The sequence below is a fragment of the Eretmochelys imbricata genome, chromosome 1 (assembly GCF_965152235.1).
Source record: "Eretmochelys imbricata isolate rEreImb1 chromosome 1, rEreImb1.hap1, whole genome shotgun sequence".
NCBI classification, from domain to species: Eukaryota; Metazoa; Chordata; order Testudines; family Cheloniidae; genus Eretmochelys; species Eretmochelys imbricata.
Window position 1 is genome coordinate 302,785,131 of NC_135572.1, and position 26,974 is coordinate 302,812,104.

Sequence of the window (26,974 nt, forward strand, 5' to 3'; positions counted from 1 at the left end):
CGCACATATGCACCGCTATAAGGGGCGCTGCTGGCTCCCGCCTCCCTCACAGAATCATAGAATATCAAGGTTGGAAAGGACCACAGGAGGTCATCTAGTCCAACCCCCAACTAAATCATTCCAGCCAGGGCTTTGTCAAGCCTGACCTTAAAAACTTCTAAGGAAGCAGATTCCACCACCTCCCTAGGTAACACATTCCAGCGTTTCACCATCCTCCTAGTGAAAAAGTTTTTCCGAATATCCAACCTAAACCTCCCCCACTGCAACTTGAGACCATTACTCCTTGTTCTGTCATCTGCTATGACTGAGAACAGTCTAGATCCATCCTCTTTAGAACCCCCTTTCAGGTAGTTGAAAGCAGCTATCAAATCCCCCCTCATTCTTCTCTTCTGCAGACTAAACAATCCCAGTTCCCTCAGCCTCTCCTCATACATTATGTGTTCCAGTCCCCCAATCATTTTTGTTACCCTCCGCTGGACGCTTTCCAATTTTTTCACATCCTTCTTGTAGTGTGGGGCCCAAAATTGGACACAGTACTCCAGGTGTGGCCTCACTAATGTCGAATAGAGGGGAACGATCACGTCCCTTGATCTGCTGGCAATGCCCCTACTTATACAGCCCAAAATGCCATTGGCCTTCTTGGCAACAACGGCACACTGTTGACTCACATCCAGCTTCTCATCCACTGTAACCCCTAGGTCCTTTTCTGCAGAACTGCTGCCTAGCCATTTGGTCCCTAGTCTGTAGCCATGCATGGGATTCTTTCGTCCTAAGTGCAGGACTCTGCACTTGTCCTTGTTGAACCTCATCGGATTTCTTTTGGCCCAATCCTCTAATTTGTCTAGGTCCCTCTGTATCCTATCCCTACCCTCCAGCGTACCTACCTCTCCTCCCAGTTTGGTGTCATCTGCAAACGTGCTGAGGGTGCAATCCACACCATCCTCCAGATCATTAACAAACTCCGAAAGAGAGGAAGCAGACTGGGTCATGGAATGGACATGAGCAACATATCTCGAAGAACAACAGTTACGAAATGTAACCATCTTTTCTTCTTCGAGTGCTTGCTCATGTTCATTCTATGGTAGGTAACTCCCAAGCAGTACCACCAGAGACGAGTAAGGGTTCATGGATGTGTCGACTGCAGCACAGCTCTGCCAAATCCAGTGTAATCTCTGGCTTGCTGGGTATGGCATAATGCGCTGTGAACGTGTGTACCAAAGACCACGTCGTGGCCCTGCAAATATCCTGGATAGAGACATGTCATGCGAGAATACCTATCTACCCTGGATGCAAGGGTAGAAGGCTGATATAGGTGCCAGGTGAACCTTGACTGAAGAGAAGGCAAGGCCCTGATGCTTTAAGTGAAGCAGGTAATCCAGAATGGACTGCAGAGACGACTGATTCGGGGAGATACTTCGCTCTGTTGCCTAGCATAAGAAATGCTTCCACTTTGCCAGGTAAGTTGCTCTGGTGGAGGGCTTCCTGCTCTCCAAGAGAGCCTGCTGTACCTGACTAGAACAGGCTTGTTCCTCTGGATTTAGCCATGCAGCATCCAAGCTGTGAGGTGGAGTGAGGTGAAGTTTGGGTGCAGCAGCCGACCATGATCCTGTGAGAGCAGGTCCAGGCAGCTGAGAAGTGCCCAGGGGCTGCTACAGCCAGGTCCATAAGCATACCGAACCAATGCCGGGGTAAACATAATGACCCGTGCTTTACCCCTCTTGATCTTTAGGAGGACTTTACTGATGAGTGGGATCAGCGGAAAAGCATACATCAGGTCTCCTGACCAAGGCATCGGAGAGTGAGCCTCTGCCGAGGCCTTGCAGGGAACAGAACTGATGACACTTTCTGTTCTGCCTGGTGGTGAACAGTTACAATTGGGGAGCTCCCCACTTCTGGAAGAGCATCCTGACAACCTCTGAATGGAGGGACCACTTGTGGTGAGAGAAGAAGGACTTGCTGAGGCGATCCATTAGTGTGTTCTAGATGCCGGGGAGGTGTTAGCCTTCTAGGTGGATTGCATGTCAGATGCAGAAGTCCCACAGGTGAAGGGCTTCCTGGCACAGAGCCGACAAATGAGCTCCCCGCTGCCTGTTGACATAGGAAGGAAAGGTGGGGAAAGGAATACCCCACAAGCTAGATGGATGGCTCTGAGCTCCCTGACATTTATGTGAAGCGTGAGTTCCTCTCTTGACCATAGCTTCTGTGTTCACAGTGTACCACGATGCACTCCCCATCAGAGGTTGGAAGCATCAGATATCAGGGAGACCTGGGTCATGTGCACACAAATGGCACACCTTCCGACACTAGTGCCGAGTCAGACCACCACTGCAGGGAAGTATCCATCCATGGCAGGATCTTGAGGAACTTGTCCAGGTAATGCCTGGCCGGGGAGTAGACTGACGCCAGCCAAATCTGGAGGGGGTGCAGTATGAGTCTCGTCTGCCGAACCACGCACATGCATGCGGCCATGTGCCCCAATAGTTTGAGGCACAGCCGGGCAGTGGTGAGTGGGTGGGTCGTGACATTGGCAATCAGATCTGACATTGCCCTGAACCTGGCCTCTGGCAGGAAGGCTCTGGCTTGGGTAGAATCAAGGACCGCTCCGATAAACTCTATTCTTTGAACCGGAACCAATGCTGATTTTTATTCGTTTATCAACAGACCTAGAGCTTGATAAGTGGCTCGCAACGTCTCAATGCTGCACTGGATCTGGACCTTGTAATGTCCCTTGATAAGCCAGTGATTGAGGTATGGGTAGAACTGGATACCCCAACATCTGAGGCAGGCCACTGCCACCAACATGCACTTCATATACACCCGTGGCACTCTTGCTAGACCAAAGGGGAGCACTGCGAATTGGTAGTGGGTGGTCCCAACTATGAAACGTAGGAACCTTCTGTATCCGTGGAAGAGCAATATATGAAAGTAAGCGTCTTTCAGGTCAAGGGTGGTATACCAGTCTCCTGGATCCAGGAAAGGAATGATGGAGGTCAGGGAGACCATGCGGAACTTCAACTTCTTGAGATATTTGTTCAGGCTCTGCAGGTCGAGGATGGAACGTAGTCCCCTCTTGGCCTTTGGGATAAAAAAAATAACAGGAGTAAAATGCTTTCCCTCTCAAGCGCAGAGGGACTTCCTCCACAGCTCCCACTTACAGAAGGCCCTGCACCTTCTGAGCAAGCAGATGCTCATGAGACGGGTCTCCGAAGAGGGACGGGGCAGAGGGGTGGGGGTGAGAGGGAGGGGTAGAAATAAACTGGAGGGTGTACCCCTCGCTACTGTACTGAGGACCCACTGGTCCAATGTTATAGAAGCCGAGGCCATGAGGAAGGGAGACAGATGGTTGGAAAAAAGCAGGGGTGCTGGATCGAGTACACAGGCTGGAAGGTCACCCTCAAGCATGCCCTCAAAATGCCTGATTATTACCCCACTGGTTGCGGGTGGAGCTCGAGGGAACTAAGGGTGCCGGCTGTTGGCCTTGCTGGTGCTTGTAGCTCCTAGCTTTTCTGTGGAAGGGCTTTGTTCAGGACTGGTCCCCGAACCTGTGGGAGTGCTGTGGTTTGAACCACTTTCTCACAGGAGCCGGCATGTAAAGGCTGAGCAAGTGCATGGTACCTCTAGAGTCTTTCAGGCCATGTAATTTGCTCTCCGTTCTGAGAATAGCGCCAGGTCATCAAAAGGGAGGTTCTGGATGGACTGCTGAACCTCCACCGACAGGCCAAACAACTACAGCTAGCATGGAAATGGACAACGCCATGGTCTGGGCTGTGGAGTCTGCCACATCTGAGGCCACTTGGAGAGCTACCCTGGCCATAGCTCTGCCCTCATCCAGGATAGCCAGGAAGTCCTTCCTGGGCTCCTTTGGCAGCAAGTCTGCAAATTTGGCCATGGACTGCCAATGTTAAAGTTAAAGTGATCAAGTAGGGCCTGATTGTTGGCCATTCTTAACTGGAGGCTGGCCATCAAATACATTTTTCTACCAAAGAAATGGAGCCTCTTTGCCTCTTATTCTTAGGAGTTGATCCCTGTTGGCCCTGTCTATCACGCTCATTGGTTGCCAATACCACCCGTGAGCTAGGAGCGGAGTGCGTATGTAGGTATTCAAATCCCTTAGCAAGTACGTAATACTTTCTCTTTGCCCGCTTGGAAATGGGGGGCAGGGAAGAGGAAGTTTGCCATAAGGCTTTGGTCAGATTTACCACTCTCTCGTGGATGGGTAATGCCACCCTGGAAGGGGCCATTGTGCTCACAACATCAAAAAGAATTGGAGGGTTCTGCCAGCTCCTCAGCCTCTAACCCCAGGATCTAAGCCACCCTCTTAAGAAGCTCCTGGTGGGCTTTTATATCATTCTGGGGGACTGTATGGGAAGGTCCTGCTATTGCCTCATCATGCAAAGAGGATGAGGAGGCAGGTAACGGCCGGTCTGCCAGCTCCGTGGCCTCCGCAGGGGAGTGCCAGCTGGGGATGGCTGACCCTGGGGACCTTGGTCTGACTCTGCTTCTGAGTCCGGGGGTGGCTGGGAGACTGTTGCTGACTGTTTCTCAGATGCCCTTGAGACTGATCAGTACCTCTGCGATGGCTGAGGAAACCCCTAGGGATTCCATAGCTTCCAGGGAGCCAGCCATTGATCTTGAGGCCATGTAAGCACTGATGGTCTTGATGGGAATATTGATGCCCTTGGTGGGTGGCCCTGGCCTGCCAGTAAATCTTCCTCCTCAGCCTCAGAGAGTGAGGAGGAAGAGATATGTTTGAGGGACACAATGCTGCCTGCCTACTTCGATCCTGTCGGCCCTCTCCATGGGTCTCCACCGGTGACTCGTACCAGGAAGACAGCTCCCGGTGCTGTGCCTCTGGTGGCCCGCAGTGGTGTTCAGCGGATCGGCAACTGTACCCCAGCGATCGATGCCTCATGATGTGAGAGCGGTGCCGTTCCATGGATCGGGAGTGAGAGCATTGACGTCCCGGCTTAGGGGATCAATGCCTTGCCCACGGGGATCCGTACTGGTAAATCAGAGACCAGTTACGGGACTCGGGGACCAGCGTCTGGACTCTCTGGAGCAGTTCTGCGAGTTTGGAGATTGACCCCGCTGCTCCAGGGACTGGTGCCGGGACTCTGGGGATTGGTGACACGCCTCCATGGATCTGTGCCAGACACCCAGTGAATGACATCGGGATCCTGGGGAACACTGTCTAGAGTCTGGGGAATGACGCGGGGAACTCTGACAGGTAAGCTGTTGGTGCTGTTCTGGTGGGGCACTCCCTGCATCAGGGAGCAGTGCCGAACCAATGGGGACTCCTGGAAAGGTTCCAGAGCGGGTTTACCCCTTGAATGGGGCACCTAGCTGGCTGTCGTGGGCAGCACTGGAAGGGGCAATATGTCCTTAGCGGCCTGAAAGTCCTCCAGCGTGGACAGCACTGCCAGTTGCCAAGAGCCTCTCCTCCTTCCCGGGATGATGGGTGGGTCATGAACAGATCTCGACAGCTCAACAGGTGCTGAAGCCTGGCCACCGTCCAGAGGGGAAGAGCTGCCCCGCGCGGGTCTTTGCTCTCCTCCAGCTTTCTCCTTCCCTTTATGGGATATAGGAAAACGCCCTTTCCCAGTCTTTGTCTACTTTTTAGCAGGTACAGGGGATGGGGATCGGCCCCGGTCAGAGGCCGGTGCTGGCGGTGCACTCCGCAACAAAGCAGCAGTACTTGGAGTGCAGTCCAATCTGGATAGCTCTGAGGTCGGTGTGAGGACCGACTCCGTTAGGAGCACTCTTAGTCAAATGTTCTGCTCCTTTTTGGTTCGGGGCTTGAAACTCTTACAAATGCGATACTTGTCACTTGTGGGTCTCCCTCAAACACTTAAGACAGCTTTGGTGGAGATCACTGACTGGCATAGGTTTTTTGCAGTGGTCGCAAGGCTTAAAGCCCAGGGCATGCCCAATCCCTAAGCTAAGTCCTGCAGGGGACTAACTATTTCTAACTTATACATGAAGGGAACTAATAAATTACTCAAACTTTCTAAGAACTATATACAGGAGAATTCACAACTAGGCACAGTTGAGAAGGAAAGCTTGCTGAGGCAAGGAGACATTCCAGCACCGTCACTGGCGGTAAGAAAGAACTGAGGGAGAGAGGAGCTGGCAGCGCCCCTTATACCGGTGCATACGCGCACCTCTCTGGGGGGCACCAGAGCCGGTCCCCTAGGGATACCACTGAGGGAAAAACTTCTGGCACCAGTGCATGTGGCAAGCACACACTCCTACAATAGAATGGACATGAGCAAGCACTCGAAGAAGAATAAATAGGTAACCTGTAGAAGATCATTTAGATATATTTTAAGTTGGGATAAGATGTTATGACCAACATGAGACATTTTAAAGGGGCCTGGATTTTCAGAATTTGTTGAGCATTCACTCGCTGACAACAAAACTCACAAAAACTGGTCCCTTTAAGGTATCTCAGATTGGGCACAAAAAATTGAAGCAGCCCAAATCTCTGATCACTTTTGAAAAGATTGGACCTCACTTATTGCACAGATAAAGTACACTTGGTGCCCATGAAAGGAACCAAATAGTGTAAAACAGATCAAGAGGTTGTGCTTCTAAAAATGGCAGAGAGTAGCAAAGTTCATAATAATTAACTATACACTATGATAATAACTCTTTAAAATATACTTTTTAAAATAGAGACATTTCTATCTTGGAGTAATAAAAGCAGTCTTCAGTTTCACTACTGCTTTCTAAAGTGAGAATTTCTAGGTCTACATCTCATCAGATATTGATCTTGTAATCTTCCCGTTTAGAGATTCTAATAGAACTATGCTTCTAGGCGACCTACAAAACAAATATAATCATGTGGCTAAACTACACAAGGTTACATCATTTCTCCTACTGTATTTATTGGAGGACCTCAGCTCCTAAACAGCTTGCAAACAGAGAGACAAACAATTTTGTAACCTCGTCTGTTCCCGTTGTATTATAATCCATTTTGGCAAATTAGATGTTTTACTTCAACTTGTGCAAGATGTACAAGATGAAATTAATTTCAAATGCCATTTCACTCACTTTTACCCTTTCTTTTTTGCCATCACCTCTATGTAATTTTGTATTATATAAAGCTAACATATTATTCAGGTAGCCACATTACAGTGGAATCCTATTTGAAAGTTGTTTTTAAAATTATTAAATATAAAATCCGCCTGTCATCTGGAACCTAAAAGGTATTAACACAACATGGAAGCAACATGTTTCACACTGTATTGTATTAGAAGGCATTAGAAGAATTACAAGATTGCTCACCTGCGACCACATTCTGAATATTTACCAATATTTTTTAATATTAAGGCAGCTGTTAATCGGATGTGTTTAGTTATTGGTCCCTCTTTTTCATCCTAAAATAGAAAGAAAATCATATTAAAAACAAATCAGTCACCCATTAATTTCAAATACACAATCTAAATGATCCTTACTGTAAAATCTCTGAAGACAAGATTTCTTGATCCCCTTCTTAGTGCCATGAGGGCAGCACTAGGATGATTCACAATAGCTTTCTGTGCTCTAGGAGTAGAGGTACTACTCCCTGCAGTTGGCTGCCTACACGGATAAAGAAAAGATATAGGTATTAAGCATTATGTGATGCTTTCTAGCACATTTGTATTTATCAAGACAGTTACTCTTGATATGCTTTTCTTTTTAACCTCTTTGGAGCTCACAGCTAAAGGAGTTCTCAGTGCTCAACACTCACGTAGTTTTGATTCAACAGGGGAAAACCGTGGCTCACAAGTGCCACAGGATTAGTTAGGTGAAGGTGAGAAAATACACCTCTCTCAGAAAACCACTGCATTTCACAGGTGGCATTTGTAAAGGACAAGTATCTTTCTAACTAATCAACACTAGTATACTTCAGAACAAGCTAGCTTTCTGATAACTGTTTGAAGGAATACGTTATTAGCCAACATTTAAAATGAATGGGGATGGTGGCTATCCAAATGCCATCCAAAACAGTAAACGCTGTGCCCAGCACAGCTCAGTTATCCCTTCTAGTCCACCCCTCCACAGGTGAAGGATCCAGGGAGAAGACACAAGAACAGTGTACAGACTAACACGGAGTCATTGGGAATATTTCTGAAACGGGAAGACAGATATGGAGGGAATGGATGTGAGGAACTTGGGGGGACAGAGCTGAAAGCCTCCTTGTTTTTCCACTGCACAGCTCAGACCCCTGCTCTTTTCCATCCCACTGTTCCCTGCATTGCTACATCATCCCAACATCTCTCCTCATTGCTCATGTTCCTCACCACTGCTCAGACTCCACTACCCCACAGCTCAGTCATGCTCCAATGTTCCCTGCATTCCTCTAACCACCTACTCCCTGCCCCCTGCTGCTCTGAGCCCCCTCACAGGCACACAAGCTCCTCCTTGTCATTCCATGTCCCTGGAAAGCTTGGAGGAGCCATAGGTGGTGGTAGTGGGGTGAGGAGGTGGGGCTATGAGGCGTACATGTGCCAGCTGGAGGCAGGAAGGGGCATGACAGTGGATATGTAGAGTCTGTCCTTCCCCAAATCTGGGCCTAGTCAGTGTACGGGGAAGGATCTCTACACATCCCTCTGCAGCACAAGAGGCTCAGAGAGGTATGAAGTGGCCCATTCATGTCAATGAGATATTCTCAGCTGAATAAGAACACCCATAGAGATGCAGATAGCCTGAAATAATAGGTCTGAGATGTGTGAATTGCTCCATTCAACTCAGTAGGTGTTCCCATCCCACCCCCAAAGTCTCAGTGCTTCTGGGTCTGTGCAATGCATGCTCTGAGAATGCTTATTCTCAGCTCCTAACTATGGTCTCAGTGCTGTACACCAACTATGCCCATTCTCAGTTCCTCATTCCACTCTCTGCACTATATGCATGTGCCATGCACTGAACATGCTCATTCCCAGCTCCCCATCTGGTCTCAGCACTGAAGGGGCATGTTTTAAGGAGGGGACGGGGACAAGAAAGGGAGTATGGATGTGGAGAGGTTTGTGGGAACACTGCTAAAGCCCCCCACATCCTCACTGCACAGCTCAGACCCCTCCCTTCCTCCTCACACCCTCCTGCACTGCTCTGACCACCCCCTTTCCTCTAGAAACATCAGCATTAAAGGAAGGGTAAACCTGGGGAGTGTGGAGATTTCTAGGTTCCTGCCCTGGTTGGGGAGCAGAGGAGGAAAGGGGAGGTCTGGAGCCCCCTCCTTTGGCCTTAGGAGGAATTGTGGGGGATGGGGGGGTGCTTTTAGGGGACCAGAAAGGGCAAAGATGGCGCCGCTTCCCACCAAGACAACACTGGAGGGGAAGACGCCCTACTTTCCCTCCTTACAGTCCTGCTCAGTGAGCACTTCCGAGCTTCCAGACAGCAGAGGTCTCTTTGAAGGCAATCCTTTATTCATTAAGGAAGAATTGCTTTTTTGAAACCCAGTTCTCTGTCAAAGCTCTAGTTATCAAACTGAGTTTTCAAAAAATGGTGTTTAAACAATTCCTTGCAATAATGTGGGCCAATCCTCTGTAACTGTGTCAGAGCACAACTATAAGGCAAAAGGGGCAGAGGCCCCGACGTTGCACTCTCCCAACCTCCACATCTCCTGCACAGCTCCAACATATACACACTCACCATTCCTCCTCACTGCTTTGACCCCCCAATATTCCCTTGCTTTGGCCCCCCCAAAATTGTAAGAATCTGGAAATGTTTGAGCAGCTCATGTTACTGGGGGCTGTGTATCAGGATCCCCTGAACTAAATGCCATGGGTTTCCTTTGATCACACTCAATCTCATGGTTCATTATAAATTCATTAAACTACTTTAGGAAGAAGTTAGGGTATCTTTCCTCTGTTTAATTAATGTTATTTTCTTTGACAACAGTCTGATGTAAATGCGAAAACTGTCTGTAAATTTGACCTTTTAAAAATTATTGCTCTTAACTCAGCAATTTTGGTCTCAGAGAAAAACTTCCAGAACAAGCCCCTACAGAATGCAGGCAGAGAGCAAGGAACATGCACAACAGACATTCTCTGACAGTTGCAGGGATAGGGTTTGAACTCAGTGCATGGGTACTATATAGATTCCATGATCAAAATAACATCTTTGAGCCACCCAATTACTGTGACAACAGACTGCCTGGAAACCCTTTGACTGTTAACAAAGACATAATTTTGCTGCACATGTGCACCTCATTCTCTTTGGCTTGAGCAACTGACACATTCAACTACAATCCTGAAGGTCATAGGTTCAAGTCTTGATCAACTGATTGATCAATTCGAGGCTTGATCATACTAAAAAGCCACCTCCAACTCACCCAGCTGCAAAATGAATACTTGATCCATAAGGGTACAGAAGTTAAATATGGTTGGACATGATGCTGGCCACATCACTCCCTAGTCGTCGTGTATCATTGGCTACAAAACTGACGTGCCTTAACCACATGAAGAGCCAACTCGAAGAGCCATTGGCTCGGGGGAACTTTGACTTTTAACTGACATACCAAACTGGAGTTCCTACCTGAACCTGAATAACTTATGCAGAGAATGCTCCAAAGGGGCATTGGGTGCAGTAACTATGATAAATCTGGAACACTTTGGGGAGAGCAGAGCCCCAGGTGTGCATAAAAAAATCTTGGAAGAATCAGATGATTTTGTAAAATGCTGGGTTTTTAGGGGGCTTTATATTGACAACTTTTTGCTCAAATGACCCCAAATTTGAACAATTATCCCTACCCCAAACTCTCACAAGGCATAGCAAATTTTGAGGCAATCCATGTCAGTATGTGGATTTTAGAGCATTTAGAATTGTAGTCTTTTAACCACTAAGTGACTCTCAACCTTAACTACATCCGAGCTGCTGATCCACTGTAATCAAAAAGATAATGTTGGTTGTCTGGGAGAGAATTCGGAGAGTAGGGTGAGTTTGTCTCCATTACTGAAGATGGGTGCTTATCTTTAATCAATGGCTCTTAAAGTTTAGGGGCACAGGACCCTCAATTGCTCTTGGATCATCAATGTGGCTTTTTCACCTGTGCTTTCCATGACCATTGTGACCTTTTCTCTCAGATGTCACAATCACTCATTTCTCTTGCCTATTTTATATTTATATTTTATGCATCACTGCATATTGGATTACTATATTTTGCTCTATCTAGAACAACGCCTGATAAATCAAATTATAAATATACAACCTTCTTCCAGTGATTTCTGACTCTATTTTCTCTACCAGTAACGAGGATCATGTCTCTTACTTATTGGAAGGTTTCTGATTTCCTGCTTGTCCGTGTTCATCTTGTTTTAATCCTGCAAGTAGAGCATCTCTGGAGCAGTGCTTATCCTGTTTGAGAAAAGGAAAAAAATTTATCTGAAGACTTTTCAATGAAATTCCACATTTTACTTTATAAAATAATAGTGAGAAAATCTGTACCTGTAAGTGGGTAATGAAGGAAAACCTCTGCCGCTGAAAAGGTTCACAACCCTCCCATAAGCACTGCCCTGGATAGACATCTTTTCCTCCATGTTCAGTTGCTGCATGATAAAAAACTTGTGATGGTGTTTGAAACCACCTAAAAAGTATAAAAGTAAAAAATGCTGTAATTGCTTTTGCTTGGTTACTGTTAAAGCAGCAATACCACTTTTGATCCAATACTGGCTAACACTTCTGTTCTCATGAACACACATATGCATTACATCCTGAAAATGTATGTAATTTCCATATTTAAATATGACAATTTCCAAGAGTGTGTGTACATGTCCATTATCCCTAAATACCAATAAAGGGCAACTTGATTTGGCTGAATCCAATTATTTAAAATTATTTAAGCATTTTAAATTTAATTTTAAGCATTTTAAAATTTTCCTATTGATGCATTGATCCCAATGGCTTTAACGTGGACTACTTGTTTAAACTCTCTGTATATCCAAACAAACTAGTACTAAGCTGTCAAGCACCTTGTATTACAGATATGGTTGTCTTTCATATATTCTCCTTCCTGGATTCTTTCTGACCAGCCAGCACTTGTACTGAGAATATTTAAAATGTGACTAGCAAGCAGAAATATGAAATCATTGATCCTGTAGTCTTCTATGTAATGTAATGATATCTGTTAACAATGCTAGAACAACAGGTCAGGGTAAAACCTGTTTTTCAGTAAATCTCCTGTTAAAACTTGTTTGTCTGAAACTTGGTTTAGACGTTTTCAGCATACAATCAATTTTATTTGTTTTGTTAAAACAGCTATAAAAATCTTTTGGCTATTTTAAATTAGAGATTTGAAAATAGATATTGTCTTGCATGTACATTAAATAATAAAAGGTAAACAGCTGCTACCCACATATATTAACTCTTTGTTTATAAGCTTTTCAGTATTTCAGTGTGCATATCTGCAATCTTGTCAAGCTAACTTATTGCAGTCAATTACAATATTTAAAAGTTTTGCCTGCTGATTCAAATTAGTCTGTGCTCAGCTAATGGGATACCATCTGTGTTTATCATGCAGACTTTTTAAAAAATTGATTACTGTGTATATTAACCATCAAAGAAGATTAACATTGGTTTTAAAATTCACTAAAATATACACATATGTCCCCAAATTGCAAAGACTTAAGTAGTTGTTTAACTTTAGGCATGTGAGTAGTGCCAGAGTATAAACTGATTAAATAGTAAAGACTCTCATTGAAGATATACATTTATAAGGACTGGGCTCTTTTTAGGATAGAAATAATCTTTGAGGCCTATTAGTTCTCATTCAGTTCCATGAGATTTTTTTCCTTAGTCCAATTTTTTAATTTTAGAGTATTTACTATGAAAAAGTTTTTACATAAACAAAATGAAATTATAAAAAAATATATTCAAATAGTATTACTCGTCTGAACACAAAAGGGAGGAAATTTGATAGAATGAAAATGATATGATAGAAACTATAATTTTTAACATCTTTGTATAAGAGGGATCTCAAAACAGCCTTGTAACGTAACTGTTACATATACTTTAACTGGATCTTTTTAAGCCATTTTATAAGAGGGACAATATTAAAACTTGGGCAATGCAACTGATTTGAGATATCACTACTTACCACAAGGGGGCATTTTAATTTTATCTGCAGGAATTTACACCTGACTCAGAAAAAATAAGCTATTAAAAATATAGGCTATAAAGAGAGAGACTGATTCATTTCAGTTTTGGAATAAGTGAGCTTTCCATTAAAGTAACGTTGGACAAGCTTACCAGAAGGGGTCACAAAGAACAGGTACTACATAGGGATTGTGTTCCTCTTTACCAAAAAAAATATTGATGATGATGATGAATTGTATTGTGGTAGTACCTAAAGGCTCAACTCAGGGACTGGTGGCCTCATTGTTATATGTGTGAACAGCATCTAGTACATAGAAATTTTCTTGCTTCTAATAATGTAGTCTAATATAGCCATAGCTGAAGACTATGTACTGAGCACTGAAACATGTCTTAACTGACAATTAAAGGGACCAAGAAAAATTTGTTGCAAAGTAGAGATGGCCTTTAAAGAATGAACAAAGGGACACTTTGGGAATATTTTGAAGTGGTTGTTTACAACAGGGGGTGCCTGTTGTGTAGGTTTCATTGACGTTCAGATTTTTCTTCTTATGTAAGATTAAACTGTTAATTAAACATTAATTTTAACTGCCTTTCTAAAATCCAATACAAAGTGTGACAAAGTTCCTCCTCTACCTTGGTGGGTCTTGCGCTTATTGGCAGATTTGCTCGCTTTGGAGCTTCACGGTAGCCCTCAGCTTGGCCCTTTTCGTGAACCCACAGTCCAGGTCAACTCCTCCTGTGTCTGATCAGGAGTTGGGAGGTCTTGGGGGGGGAACCCGGGCCCGCCCTCTACTCCGGGTTCCAGCCCAGGGGCCTGTGGAATGCAGTTGTCTAGAGTGCCTCCTGGATCAGCTGTGCGACAGCTACAACTCCCTGGGCTACTTCCCCATGGCCTCCTCCCAACACCTTCTTTATCCTCACCATAGGACCTTCCTTCTGGTGTCTGATAATGCTTGTATTCCTCAGTCCTCCTACAGTATGCGTTCTCACTCTCAGCTCCTACCGCCTCTTGCTCCCAGCTCCTTACACGCGCACCACAAACTGAAGTGAGCTCCTTTTTTAAACCCAGGTGCCCTGATTAGCCTGCCTTAATTGATGCTAGCAGCGTCTTGATTGGCTGCAGGTGTTCTAATCAGCCTGTCTGTCTTAATTGTCTCCAGAAGGTTCCTGATTGTTCTGGAACCTTCCCTGTTCCCTTACCCAGGGAAAAGGGACCTACTTAACCTGGGGCTAATATATCTGCCTTCTGTTACTCTCCTATAGCCATCTGGCCCGACCCTGTCACAAAAGCAAGAATTTTTTTTAACCTTAGGCATATTGTATTAACATATACAATACGGCAAAATAAATGGTGCTATTTGCACTGCTGTAATTAAAGGGTATCCCACTACTTGCACTATAACGTCTAGTACAGTATAGTCTGTTTCATAACATATTTGTAAATGTTCTCCCAGGTGAAAACACAGGCATGGCATATCATACAATGAATTCTGCCTCGGAGCAGTGGCGCCGGAACAATTTGTATAGTGGGGGTTCTGAGAGACACTGAACCAAATTGTAAACCCTGTATATAATGGAAACCACTGCAAGCGAAGGGGTGTGGCAGCATCCCTAGTTCTAGCACCTATGCCTGCCAGTTACTTTTTATGGGCAGGTCTACACTACAGCCAGGATCGACGCTCTGAGATCTATCCACCGGCCGTTGATTTAGCAGGTCTAATCTAGTGTAGACCCTGTGGTAACTGGACCTAAGGTACGTCGACTCCAGCTATGTTATTCACGTAGCTGGAGTTGCGTAGCATAGGTCGACTTACCGCGGTAGGGCAGACATAGCATAAGAGGAAATGGGAGGGGCAGGGGAAGAGATTTCATGTAATATAGGGGAACCCATTTATAGGGAACTCTGTTATGGCAAAATTCCACCTATTGTTAAATCACAGAATCATAGAATATTAGGGTTGGAAGAGACTTCAGGAGGTCATCTAGTCCAATCCCCTGCTCAGAGCAGGACCAACAGCAACTAAACCATCCCAGCCAGGGCTTTGTCAAGGGCCTTAAAAACCTCTAAGGATGGAGATTCCACCACCTCCCTAGGTAACCCATTCCAGTGCTTCACCACCCTCCTAGTGAAATAGTGTTTCCTAATATCCAACCTAGACCTCCCCCACTGCAACATCAGACCATTGCTCCTTGTTCTGTCATCTGCCACCACTGAGAACAGCCTAGCTCCATCCTCTTTGGAACCCCCCTCCTTCAGGTAGTTGAAGGCTGCTATCAAATCCCCCCTCACTCTTCTTTTCTGCAGACTAAATAACCCCAGTTCCCTCAGCCTCTCCTCATAACTCATGTGTCCCAGCTCCTTAATCATTTTCACTGTCCTCCGCAGGACTCTCTCTAATTTGTCCACATCCCTTCCGTGGTGGGGGGGACCAAAACTGGACACAATACTCCAGGTGTGGCCTCACCAGTGCCAAAGAGAGGGGAATAATCACTTCCCTTGATCTGCTGGCAGTGCTCCTACTAATACAGCCCAACATGCCATTGGCCTTCTTGGCAACGAGGGCACACTGCTGACTCACATCGAGCTTCTCGTCCACTGTAATCCCCAGGTCCTTTTCTGCAGAACTGCAGCTTAGCCAGTCGGTTCCCAGCTTGTATCGGTACATGGGATTCTTCCTTCCTAAGTGCAGGACTCTGCACTTGTCCTTGTTGAACCTCATCAGATTTCTTTTGGCCCAATCCTCCAATTTGTCTAGGTCACTCTGGACTCTATCCCTACCCTCCAGTATATCTACCTCTCCCCCCAGTTTAGTGTCATCACAAACGTTGTTAAAGTCCCAAATTTCTACAATATATTTATACAAACTTTCATTCTCATGCAAAGCTTCACTTTCCTTATAAAAGGTCAAATTCTCATACCCTTTACACATGCTGAAAAGTACCTTACTCCTTCAGTGGATCTATTAAAATCAATGGAGAGCTATTTGTAAAGTGTTACTCAATATGAGTAAGGTATGTTGTCTAAAATAGATAAAGAGTGTTTTATTAAATCAAGTTAGCTAACATATTTTAACCACCATATTTTAGAATTGCAGCGTAGACAGGAAAGTTGTATTTTAATATGTGTCAGTTGAGATGAACTATCACCGCAACCACATTTAAAATCAGTAGTGCAGTGTTAGCTCACACGCTTTAAAAAACAAAAACAAAATTTAATCTAGAATAGATGTACCTAAGAGTATTAGAATCTGCCCAAATTAAATTCCTGAATCCCACAGAGAAACTGAATGCAGCTACTCTGTAAAGGGACTTGAAGCAAAAGATTCACTAGTGACTACAGATGAACTGCAGCCAAGCTTACCTGCACTCATCTCAATATCTGCAAGTTCATGGACACTAGATTGCCTGATGTTGGATCCAGTGACTCCCTGCGACTAACTATTCACTCTAATACTCTCCTCCACACTGACATATTTGTAGTTAGTATGTAGACCCAACTGTACAGCTGCTAGCCTCCAGACCCCCACATAGGTGCCAGTCTGCCAGAGAATTTCACCCATAGAAGTTTTTCTCACTTATAAACTGGGTTCCTTGTGCTAAAACCTGAGAATACAGCAATTATCTTCCTGATAGGTGTCAAATTCCACATTCCAAAGGGATTATCACCCACCCCCAACACTCTGCTCTTGCTGAGGGAAGGGGAGAAGAAGAAACTTTGCCAGTAAACTGAGGCCGAGATAAAGGAGGAATTTCTGGAGCCATGTCTTGCTGCAGCTGGCTCATAGCAGGGAGTGACAATACAGACTTTCAGACTCACTGCATCCTGAACAGCAGATTGCTCCTACAATATCAAGGGATGGAGAGAGTTCCTTCCACCACCATCAAGGTAAAGTGGGAGGCATGGAGGTTCCATATGCAACTACAACTGTGTCATGGGATCTAGTTACAATATGGACATTCCTTGCCATGGCTGAAATGGATTTATCTCTGTAGTTCGGCCAGAATCTAAATGTATTTAACTATGTCCCCCCAGGCTGTAGTAGGGTTTGAGACATGGCTATGTTCTGCCTACAGTCTGTAAACAGTGTAAACAGAACAATTTTAACTGTTGGGGAGATCCAAGCTCTAATAGGATCCCCTAACATTACTTTATTTGAAGTGTTGATAAGACCTAACTGGAATCCTGACGGACTTTTTTGTTGAGGGAAGGAAGTACTTTACTATAACAGGGCTCCACTCTATTACACCAAATCTAGAACAGAGTTAAACTACCAAATAACAACAACTTTACTAAAAAGACAGGGTAACAGCTATTCCTTAAACAACAACAATAAAAACAAACAAAGTTGCTGAGAATGGTGTCAACAGAGGAGTTTTGCCTCAACTCTTTATTTCCTCATTTCTCCAGGGTTTTGTTTAGCTTTTTATCTCTTTGTTAGACTATTATAATGGCCTGACAGTAATGGAGTTTCTTTAATATACCTCCCTTTCACAATTTAGGTTGTTGGGTTTTTTTAATATAAAACAATTCAAAAGCAGCTGCTCATCTCTTTCCCACCTGTGAGGCAATGTAGCAGCTGTGGAAACTAGGCTGCTCACAATTAACAGTACTTGCAGACAGCTGAACTTCAAAGGGAAAAGCAATATTTCTGCTTCAGCCTGACTGCTACACAGTACAGTGGGAAGCTTTAAAGATTTAGGCTGTGTCCACACTCCCACTTTTAGAGCTAAAACTTTTGTCGTTCAGGGGTGTGAAAAAACACACACCCCTGAGCGACAAAAGTTTTAGCGCTGAAAAGCACCAGTATAGACGGCACTTTATTGCCCGGGGCCGCGCTCCCGGTGATAAAGCTACCACCGCTCGTTCGGGGTGTTGGTTTTTTTAACCGTGCTGTAACGTGGGTAATGTAGACATACCCTTACTTTCACTTCAGATGCTAAATCAGAACTCTTTGTGGGCAGGGACAGTCATTTATTATGGGGCCCAACCTGGTTGTGACTTTTGGGCACTACCACAGCATACATGTTAAACACTACTACCACTAAATAATATTTAAATAGTCCCTGTTTAGTACTGCAAGTTAAACTACAGAGGACTTCTGAAATGTTATTGAGCACAGCAGCCAAGTTAGTATGAAGGGAAAGAAACATATTACAATCTTCAGGCTGACAGTCTTATGCAAAAATATTTTTAAGGATTTCATTTTTCATATATTTTCATTTATGTTCCATGTGAATTAAAGGAACACACCCAAAGAAACAGGGGCAAATGATTACACCAAAATTCACCCCTTGTCATATCTTATTGCTTAATTAAATGTCACCAAATACCCCCTCAAAGAGAGTATACTAATATTCTATCGTTCTGTTATTATGAACTTGTCTGGCTGATATTTGAAGGGAAAAAATTGCTAAGTGAAGTGAATGAGACCAATCAATGGCTAATGATCAGTTTACAAGAATCTTGTTTCTATACTTGGAATCCAGTAAATCAGCTAAGTTTATACCAGTATTTTTATAATAAACTTCACTTCCAGTAAATTTTAACTATTGTACTAGAAAAAGATGGAACAAACAGCAAAGTATTCTTAAAGTATATTAGAAGCAGGAAGCCTGTAGGAGATGTCATGTGTCTAGTGGACTACCAGGTTGCTGAATAATTAAATAAGGAGAATGAAGACATGGCAGAGATGCTAAATGATCACTCTGCATCAGTTTTCATTACACAGGATTTTGAGGAAATACCTACCTAAACACTTTTCACATAATGAAGATGAAGTGAGGTACTGCCTGAGACTCAGGTGTCAAAAGAGAAGGTGGAGGAACAAATGGATAAACTACAAGAGCAACATGTCACAAGGACTAGAAACTATTAATCCAAAAGCTCTGAAGGGATTTAAGAATCAAGTGGCTGGATTGCCAACAAATATATACAATCTCTCTTTAAAATAAGCAACTCTACCAGAGGACTGGTGGGTAGCAAACGTTTGTACCCCATTTTTGAAAGACATGTTAGGAGGTAAACTTGGGCAGTAGAAGCCAGTAAACCTTACTTCATTATCAGGAAAATACCTTGAAACAATAATTAAAAGACAGAATTATAACAACATCTAGATAAAATATTAGGCACCTCACAGTAACTGTGGTTCAGAGATGTATTGTCCATAAAGATTCCACTCTCAGTGCACAAGTGCCTCATGCATGCAAGATCAGTTACTTTTGAATGAAGTGTCCATTGGGCTGTACCTGTGTCTTAAATACCCTTTCACTCCCCATAGCCAAGGGCATGAACAGTGTGTTGGCTACAACCTGTACTTATGTTTTTGCCAATAAGAATCCCCTAAGAGCAAGACTCTGAGTGGACAACACATCTCTGAGAAACACAATTACAGTCACTGGTAAGGTGATGATCACCATCACATTGTTAGGTTCATAATGTTCAAGTTCCAAAAGAACGGTCTGGCCCACGCTGAGGCTATCACGATGACCAGACCCACATCCTGTGTCAGTTTCCTCAAGACCCTGGGTAACAGCAGAAAGGCATACATCAGACCAGGAGCCCACTGGATGAGAAATAGATCTGAGAGGGAGCATGGGCTTGCTCCTCCCCTGAGACAGAACCTTGGGCATTTGTAGCTGTGACATGTTTCAAATAGGTTCATCAGCAGGAATCTCCACCTGCAAAAGATCCTCCAGAGGAATGAGGTTCTGAAGAAGGCTCTACTAGGAGGTTCACAAGTGTGTTTTGCAGGCCAGAGAGGTATAGTGCTATCAGACTAAAGTGATGACAGACGCACCAGTCCCAGAGAAGTACATATTCCTGGCAGAGGGGATATGTTCTGGCTCCCCCTTGCCTGTTGATGGAGTGCATTGTTGGGGTGTTTTCTGTCAGCATGTGTATCATCAATCTTGGATGAGAGGCAGGAAAGCCCTGCATGCCAGTCAGACAGCTCTAAGTTGCAGAACATTTATGTGTAGGATGGACTCCTGTGGAAACCACTTCCCTTAATCTTTGGTTGGTTGAGATGTTCTCCCCACTCCTGAAAGGATGCATGCATAACTAGAGTCTTTGTTGGTAGAGGAACTGAAAAGGGTGCTGTGCTGAACAGTGAGAGTTGGATTCATCAACAAATCTAATGAGGACAGTGTTTCTCAAGGAATTCTGACCACCTTGTACATACTGTGTCTGTTTGGTAGATACAGTGATTTTAACCACCGTTGCATGGACCAAAGGTGAAGGTTAGCATACTGGGCCACATACATGAATGCCAACATATGCCCCAAGAGTGAGGTGGGTCCTTACCAGTGTGCTGGGATAAGTCTAAAGTTGGTTGAGGAAGGATGAATGTAGTCTGAAACCTCTGTTAAGGTAGACACATTCTTCTACAACCTACAATCCAACAGTGCCCTGATAAAGTCTGTGCTCTGAGTCTGAGTTGAAGTGGATTTTTCTCTGTTGACCTGAATTCCGAGCAGTCAGTCACTTCCGGGGGGGGGGGGGGGGGGCAGGGGGAGAGGAGGGGAGGGAATTTCCCCCATATCAGCCAGTCATCTAAGTAGGGATATGCCTGGATTACTTGTCTTCTCAGACAGGCAGCCACCACAGCTAGGACTCGGTACATCCTTTGAAGAGACCAAAGGGCAGGAGTCTGTATGGACAGCATAATGTTCCTGTCAAGAACTTCAGGTACTTCCGTGAGCTGGATGTACTGATATGTGAAATTAGGCATCTTGAAGCATGAATCCTTGGGATTCAGGGAGGGGATTATAGAGGCAAGGGTAACTATACCAAATTGAAAGTGATGGATGTAGGATCCCTCCCTAGACTCTGCACCAGACACCCACTGTGCCACCCATCAATGTGAGGGGGCACACTCCAGGGTAGGAAGCTCTGCTCTATGCTTCTGATGGTGAGGAGAAAGAGTAAACCTCCTCCAATGGTGACACAGATCTGTCTGATGTACTCTGCCTCGTGGTCAGTACTGTGGGTGGTTTGATAATAATCTTCTGTAGCCTCTCAATGAGAGATGAGTCCGGTAGCAGCCCCACAGAAAATTATCTTCGTGCCATGCACAAAAGCTCTGCCAACACAGATAGTGTGCTGCCAGAACCAAAGATCACAATAGTGCCGAGGAAGTTGTCTGTGTAGAGAAAAGGAGTCTCAGTATGGGAACAGTTGGTACCTCAACCCCCGATGCCAATGCAGATGGTGCCAAAATGCTCAGTGCCAGCATATCCAGATGGAGTGTGGTCCTTAGAATGGGAAGATGGTGGGTGCCAACTTGGATTTTGGTGCTGGGACAGTGGTACGGGACTCCTCCTTAAGGCTTTTGGAGGCATGCACCCAAGAAGAGGTTCTCTCCCCCCTTTTTGGAAAGGAGGATTGGTGCCTGTTTGGTCCCAGGAGAGGTGTTCCTTATGGCTCCTTTGGACCATTTGGAGAGTTTTTGAACTGAAATTGCTGCATCTTTTGACCTATCTGTAATGGAGAGGAAGAGTCTCGGAGATTTTCTAAAAGCTCTTGTCCTGTCCAGATAGAAGGCTAAGGCTCTCCACACGTTGAGCATATGGAGGATGGCTTCTCTATTATCCTGACAAGGTTTGGGATGAAAAGTTGGAAGCTGGATAATCTGGTTCATATGAAAAGCGGAAGTCACCTTGAAAGTGAATTTCAGATGTGTCCTGAGAGTGACTTTGTCAGGGAAGAACACTGTGAAGAGGGATGGGAGGGTGTGCCATCAGAGCCACTATCTCCCTTATCCTTCTTGTCAGGTGATGGAAATCAAGAATGCCATCTTTGTGGAAAGGTGAGTTAAGGAACAAGTGGTCATGCATTCAAATGGCAGTCCAGTCAGACCTTTTAACACTAGGTTGAAATCCCATTGTGGGGTCAGAAGTCTGGGTTGGTGAAAAAGGTTCGCTTTGCCCTTGAGAAACCTCATAGCTGGGTGAGAGAAGATTGAGTATCCTACCTGCTGGTGGAGGATTACAATTGCTGCTAAGTGGACCTTTAGTCAGCTGAGTCCAGACTTCTTGAGAGTCAGCAGATAGTCTGGGACTACCAGTAGGGTGACTGCATTCGGGATGACACCTTTGGGCTGGCACCAGATTTGAAATCTTTTCCATTTTTTGTAGGTAGGTACAATGAGTAGGTCCTTTCCTACTGCACAATAATGCCTCCTGTACCGCCTCAGAGCAAGATGTCTCTATGCACTGGAACCACGAAGGAGCCAGGCTTTGAGCTGCAGAATACGCAGGTTTGGATTGAGAGTGTCTCTCTCTTGTTCTGTGATAGAAGGTAAGGAATGATTGGAAGAGTCATCGGGGGACATAGTTCCAGCTGTGACAGGCAAGGATACTACGTCTGTCTGGGCAACGTGGGAGCAATCAGTATGTTTGCTTTTTCTCTTTCCACTTTCAACAGGACTTTCAGTATTAGAGGGAATGGGGGAAAGGCGTAACGAAGGCCCTTGTATAATGGGAGGAGGAGAGCATCTCCCATGAAGTGTCGTCCGATTCCCACTCTGGAGCAGTACTGTGGACATTTCTTGTTCTGGTAAGAAGAGAACAGGTCTATTGTCGGTGTCCCCCACTGTCAAAATATGTTGTGGAGAATTATCAAATCTATCTCCCATTTGTGGTCGTGTGGGAATTTGCGGCTGAAACTCTCTGCTGTTGTGTTGTGTACTCCAAGTAGGTAGGCCGCTGATAGTATGACATTGTGGGAAACACACCAGTTCCATAGCTTTAGTGCTTCCATGCATAGGGAGAATGACCTGGTGCCTCCCTGTCAGTTCTATCAGTCATGACTTTTGTGTGTGTGATCAGCGGGAGGAAGTAAACACACACATTTTGACCACTCTGAGATCGGGCGGGTTGATGCGAAGGCACATCTTGGATGGTGATCATTTGCCCTGAACTGTGAGATCATTGAGATGTGCACCCCATCCTATGAGGAATGCATCGGTGGTCAAGAGTAATGATAGGGAAGGCTGAACAAATGGGATTCCCGTACAGACATTTACTTTGTCCTTCCACTAGTCCAAGGATTGCTTGACCTTGGTGGGCACTGACAGCAGTTTGTTTATGTTGTCTCTATTTGGCCTGTAAACCAAACTGAGCCATGCTTGGAGGCATCTCATGCGTGGTCTGGCATGAGCTATAACTGATGTGCCTGTGGTCATATGCCCAGGAGCTAGAGGCAGTGTCTGGTTGAAAATTGGGGGCTGGATTGCACTGTCTCTAGCAGCATGGAGAGACTGAGAAATCTGTGATATGGGAGGAACATCCTCACCTGGATGGAGCTGAGGTCAGCTCCTCTGAATTCTAACACCTCTGTATCAATGTTAATGTTGATTTCTATGTGTTGATTTGTAGGCCCAGATTATGGTACAGGTCCAGTGTGATCTGGGTGACTCACTAGGCTTCGGTGAAGGAATGTGCCCTGAGAAGGAAATCTTCTAGGTAAGGATAAATCCATGAGCATAATTGGGCTGCCACTACTGAGAGGACCTTGGACAATACTCTGAGCGGCCGATGAGAGGCTAAAAGAGAGTACTCTGTAGTGGTCTTGGCTTAGTGTAACATCTGTGACTTGGTATAATCAAAATGTGGAAGTATAATCTTTTGGAGTTTGAGGGATAAGAACCAATCTCCTTTCTCTGATGCTGGAATAATTGTTGATAAAATTATCATTTTGAACTTCTGAGCCTTGATAAATTTGTTGAGTACTCTGAGATAAAGTATGGGTCTCCAAACCCCTTTTTTTTCAGTATCAGGAACTAATGAGAATAGAAGCCTTTGCCTCTTAGATCTGTTGGCACTTGCTCTATGACTCTTACGCTGAGGAGATGGTTTATCTCCTAATGTAGTAGACTCTCATGAGAAAGGTCCCTGAAGAGGGATGGAGAAGGGAGTTTGGGACGTGGGAGGGAGGTGAAATGGATGGAGTACTCATCTCGGATGATCTCCAGCACCCATTTGCTGGAGGTTATCTGTTCCCAGGTGCTGTGGAACGGGTGAAATGGTCTCTGAAGGTATGGGTGAGGTTTTACAGAGTGAAATAATGAGGAGGAGAATATTCTACGAGCACCTTGACCAACCAGTCAAAACTACTGCTTTGAGGTTGAGGGTTGAGAGAAAGTGGGCTAAGATCCTGATGTTTTCCATTTAGGTAACCTGCGCTTCCTCTGAGGTTCATATGATTTCTGTGATGAATACTGAGATGAATAGTGTGATGAGCGAGGCTTGAATGGTGGCTGGGGGCTACACTTTCTTTTGTACTCAGGTGTATAGATCCCGAGGGATGGAAGAGTGGCCCTGGAATCTTTTAGTGTGTGAAGCGAGGTGTTGATCTTCTCAGCTAATAGCTTTGTCCCAGTCATTTGGACTTCTCTTTGAAAGCCGGATAGATAAAGCCACAAGGCCTTTCTCATCACAATGGCAGTTGATATCGAACATGCCGCCATGTCAGCTGCATCAAGTGCAGTCTGGAGAGATGTCTTAGCCACCAGTTGGCCTTCATTGACTATGACCTTGAATTGTTCCTTATGAGAATCAGGAAGCTGCTCAATAAAAGAATTGAGTTTTGCGTAGTTCTGATAGTCATATTTTGCCATTAAGGCTTGAAAGTCTGCAATGTGGAACTGGAGGGTGGCCAAGTTTTATGCTTTCCTGCCAAAAAAGGTCCAAGCGCTTCCAGTCCCGGTCATAAGGGGTGGATTTAAACTAGTGTTGGTGGCTCTTGGAATCGACTATGTCTACAATGATCAAATTAGGAGATGGGTGTGAGAAGAGGAACTCCGTTTCTCTCACTGGCACGTAATATTTCTTGTCAGCCCGCTTGCATGTTTGTGGGACCAACACAGGGGTCTGTTATATGACTTTGTCTCCGGAATGCCTCATTCATAGGGAGGGCCACTCTGGACGAGGTGCAAGAATGTAAAAAGTCCACCAGCCTGTGGTGTGACTCAGTCACCTCTTGTAGTGGTATTTGTAAAACTTCTGCCACCCTCTGTGCCAGGTCCTGCAACAGTTTAAAGTCAGCTGCCATAGATGGCGGAGGGGGCATCACGGTCTCATCTGGTGATGATGATGAGAAGTGGGCTTGAGGAGTAACTTCCTCCTCAACTTCAGCCTCCAGTCCCTCCCTTGCCCGCTATGGGGGATCAGAAGCCCTCAAGGTAGCAACTGAAGGAGGGTGCCTTGTTGGTAGCTGGTAGGTCATACTAGAGGGAAGGGGAGACCTGTTATCTTTGAGCCTGCCAGAGATCCAAGTGTGTCCATTGTGATGGGAAGGAACCCAGCAGTTGGTATCATGGCTGACCAAACCAGGGAGGTTGTGGATCAGGAGGACGATATGCCTGATGTCAACAGTGGAACTGGGCAGGTGAGAAGAGTGGCAGGAAATCACGTCCTTTTGCTCACTTTCTGACCCTGACGATGAAAAGGGAAGTCATTGGCAAGTCAAGGGCTCTGGATAAACCCAGTGCCAGGGGCGTCAGACACCAAAAGATGCGTTGCACACCGTAAATCTGGTGGTGCGGAAGGCATCAGTACTGGTGGTGGTTGTCAGTATTGAGATGACTGGATGCCTGTACCAATGGCGTTGGAGATGTGGACCTGACAGCAAGGCCTGCTGGTGTCCGGCGTACCACAGACAGTACTGATGTTAATGTCTGTACCAACAGAGCCTTTCCCGGGGTGGATCTTACGTTTTTTGCACCTCAACGGTACCAGTACTTCCTTGTCTGTGCCCACTGGGTCCATAGGCAACCCGACTTGCTCAGTCAGTCCGGTACAGTGCGTGCCCTGGGTACCAAATGTAGATGGCTTCAGTGCCATTGGTACCGATGATACTGAACAAGTCGGAGATCATTTTCAGCTCAATCGGGGCTCGCTGTGGGGACTCACAGACCTTTTCTTAGAGGCCTTATGTGAGTAGCTCATGGGCATCTCTCTGGGCTCTCCTCCTTTGAAGTAGAGGGTTGCGGTGAGGGCTCCCACTGAGACGCAGGAAGTTGAAGGGCTTACTCCATGATTTGGAGTTTGAGCCTCAGTTCTCTGTCTTTCCTGGATCTGAGTTTCAGTTGCTAACACAAGCTACACTTCCGTGGAACGTGTTTCTCTCCCAAGGCGTGAACGCACTGCAAGTGTCCACCAGTCACTGGGATAGATTCCTTTTAACTTTTTGAGGCACTTTTTGAAGCTGGGAAGCCGACCATCTTCTGTCCAGGGGGGTCTCCCTTCTCAGGAGGTTGTCAAAAGACAAAGTCCTTTACTTTTTCTTTTTTACGGGGCAATGGCCAAAATAAAATGTTTACAAAGTAAAGAAAGAAAAGGGGCTACAAAGGAGACTAAAAATTAGCAATTCTAAAAGAGTTAATGATCCAAGAATGGACAGCTGTAATTCTATCTCTAGCCAAGGGCAGTTGAGAAGGAACCGAGGAGGGTCTGCCCACGCACAGTGGCTAGCATCATAGCACGCGAGGAGCAGCACGTGCACGGGTTGAATGGACACTGCTACCAAAGTTCTCTGCTCAGCAGCACAGGGATGTAGACACACCTACAGTGGAGCACCCATAGGGACACTACTTGAAGAAGAATATCACCCTATAAAAAGATTAAAATTCCATATAAATTCCCTAATGTAGTTCTTAGTTCTCTTCACCTATCTCCAAAAAATATAGTGGAAACAGAGTGGTGAAAATGATTAAAGGCATGGAAAGACTTCTGTATGAAGAGAGCTGAAAAAGATGGGAACTCTTTAGTTTAGGAAGAAAATTAATAAGAAGGAATATAATAAAGGTACATAAAATGATGGTGCAGAGAAGGTAGATCATGTGCTCTCATTTAGCCTCTGTTGTAAAACAAGACCAGGGGAACACAAACTGAAAGGCAA

The 26,974-nt window shown here is 45.2% G+C and overlaps 1 protein-coding gene across 3 annotated transcripts in view; it reads right to left on the bottom strand.

Annotated features, from left to right (window-relative positions):
* ARID2 (AT-rich interaction domain 2) overlaps positions 1–26,974 on the bottom strand; it is a 175,190-nt gene that overhangs the window by 10,872 nt on the left and 137,344 nt on the right. For all 3 annotated transcript variants that reach the window (XR_013347962.1, XR_013347963.1, XM_077833895.1), the window contains exons 17-20: positions 11,428–11,566; positions 11,252–11,337; positions 7,458–7,581; positions 7,288–7,379 (exon numbers count right to left, since the gene is read on the bottom strand). Coding sequence is in view for 1 of the 3 variants with exons in the window: in XM_077833895.1 (XP_077690021.1) it covers positions 7,288–7,379; positions 7,458–7,581; positions 11,252–11,337; positions 11,428–11,566 (441 nt within the window). In the remaining 2 variants the exon portion in view is untranslated. The remainder of the gene's footprint in view (positions 1–7,287; positions 7,380–7,457; positions 7,582–11,251; positions 11,338–11,427; positions 11,567–26,974) is intronic.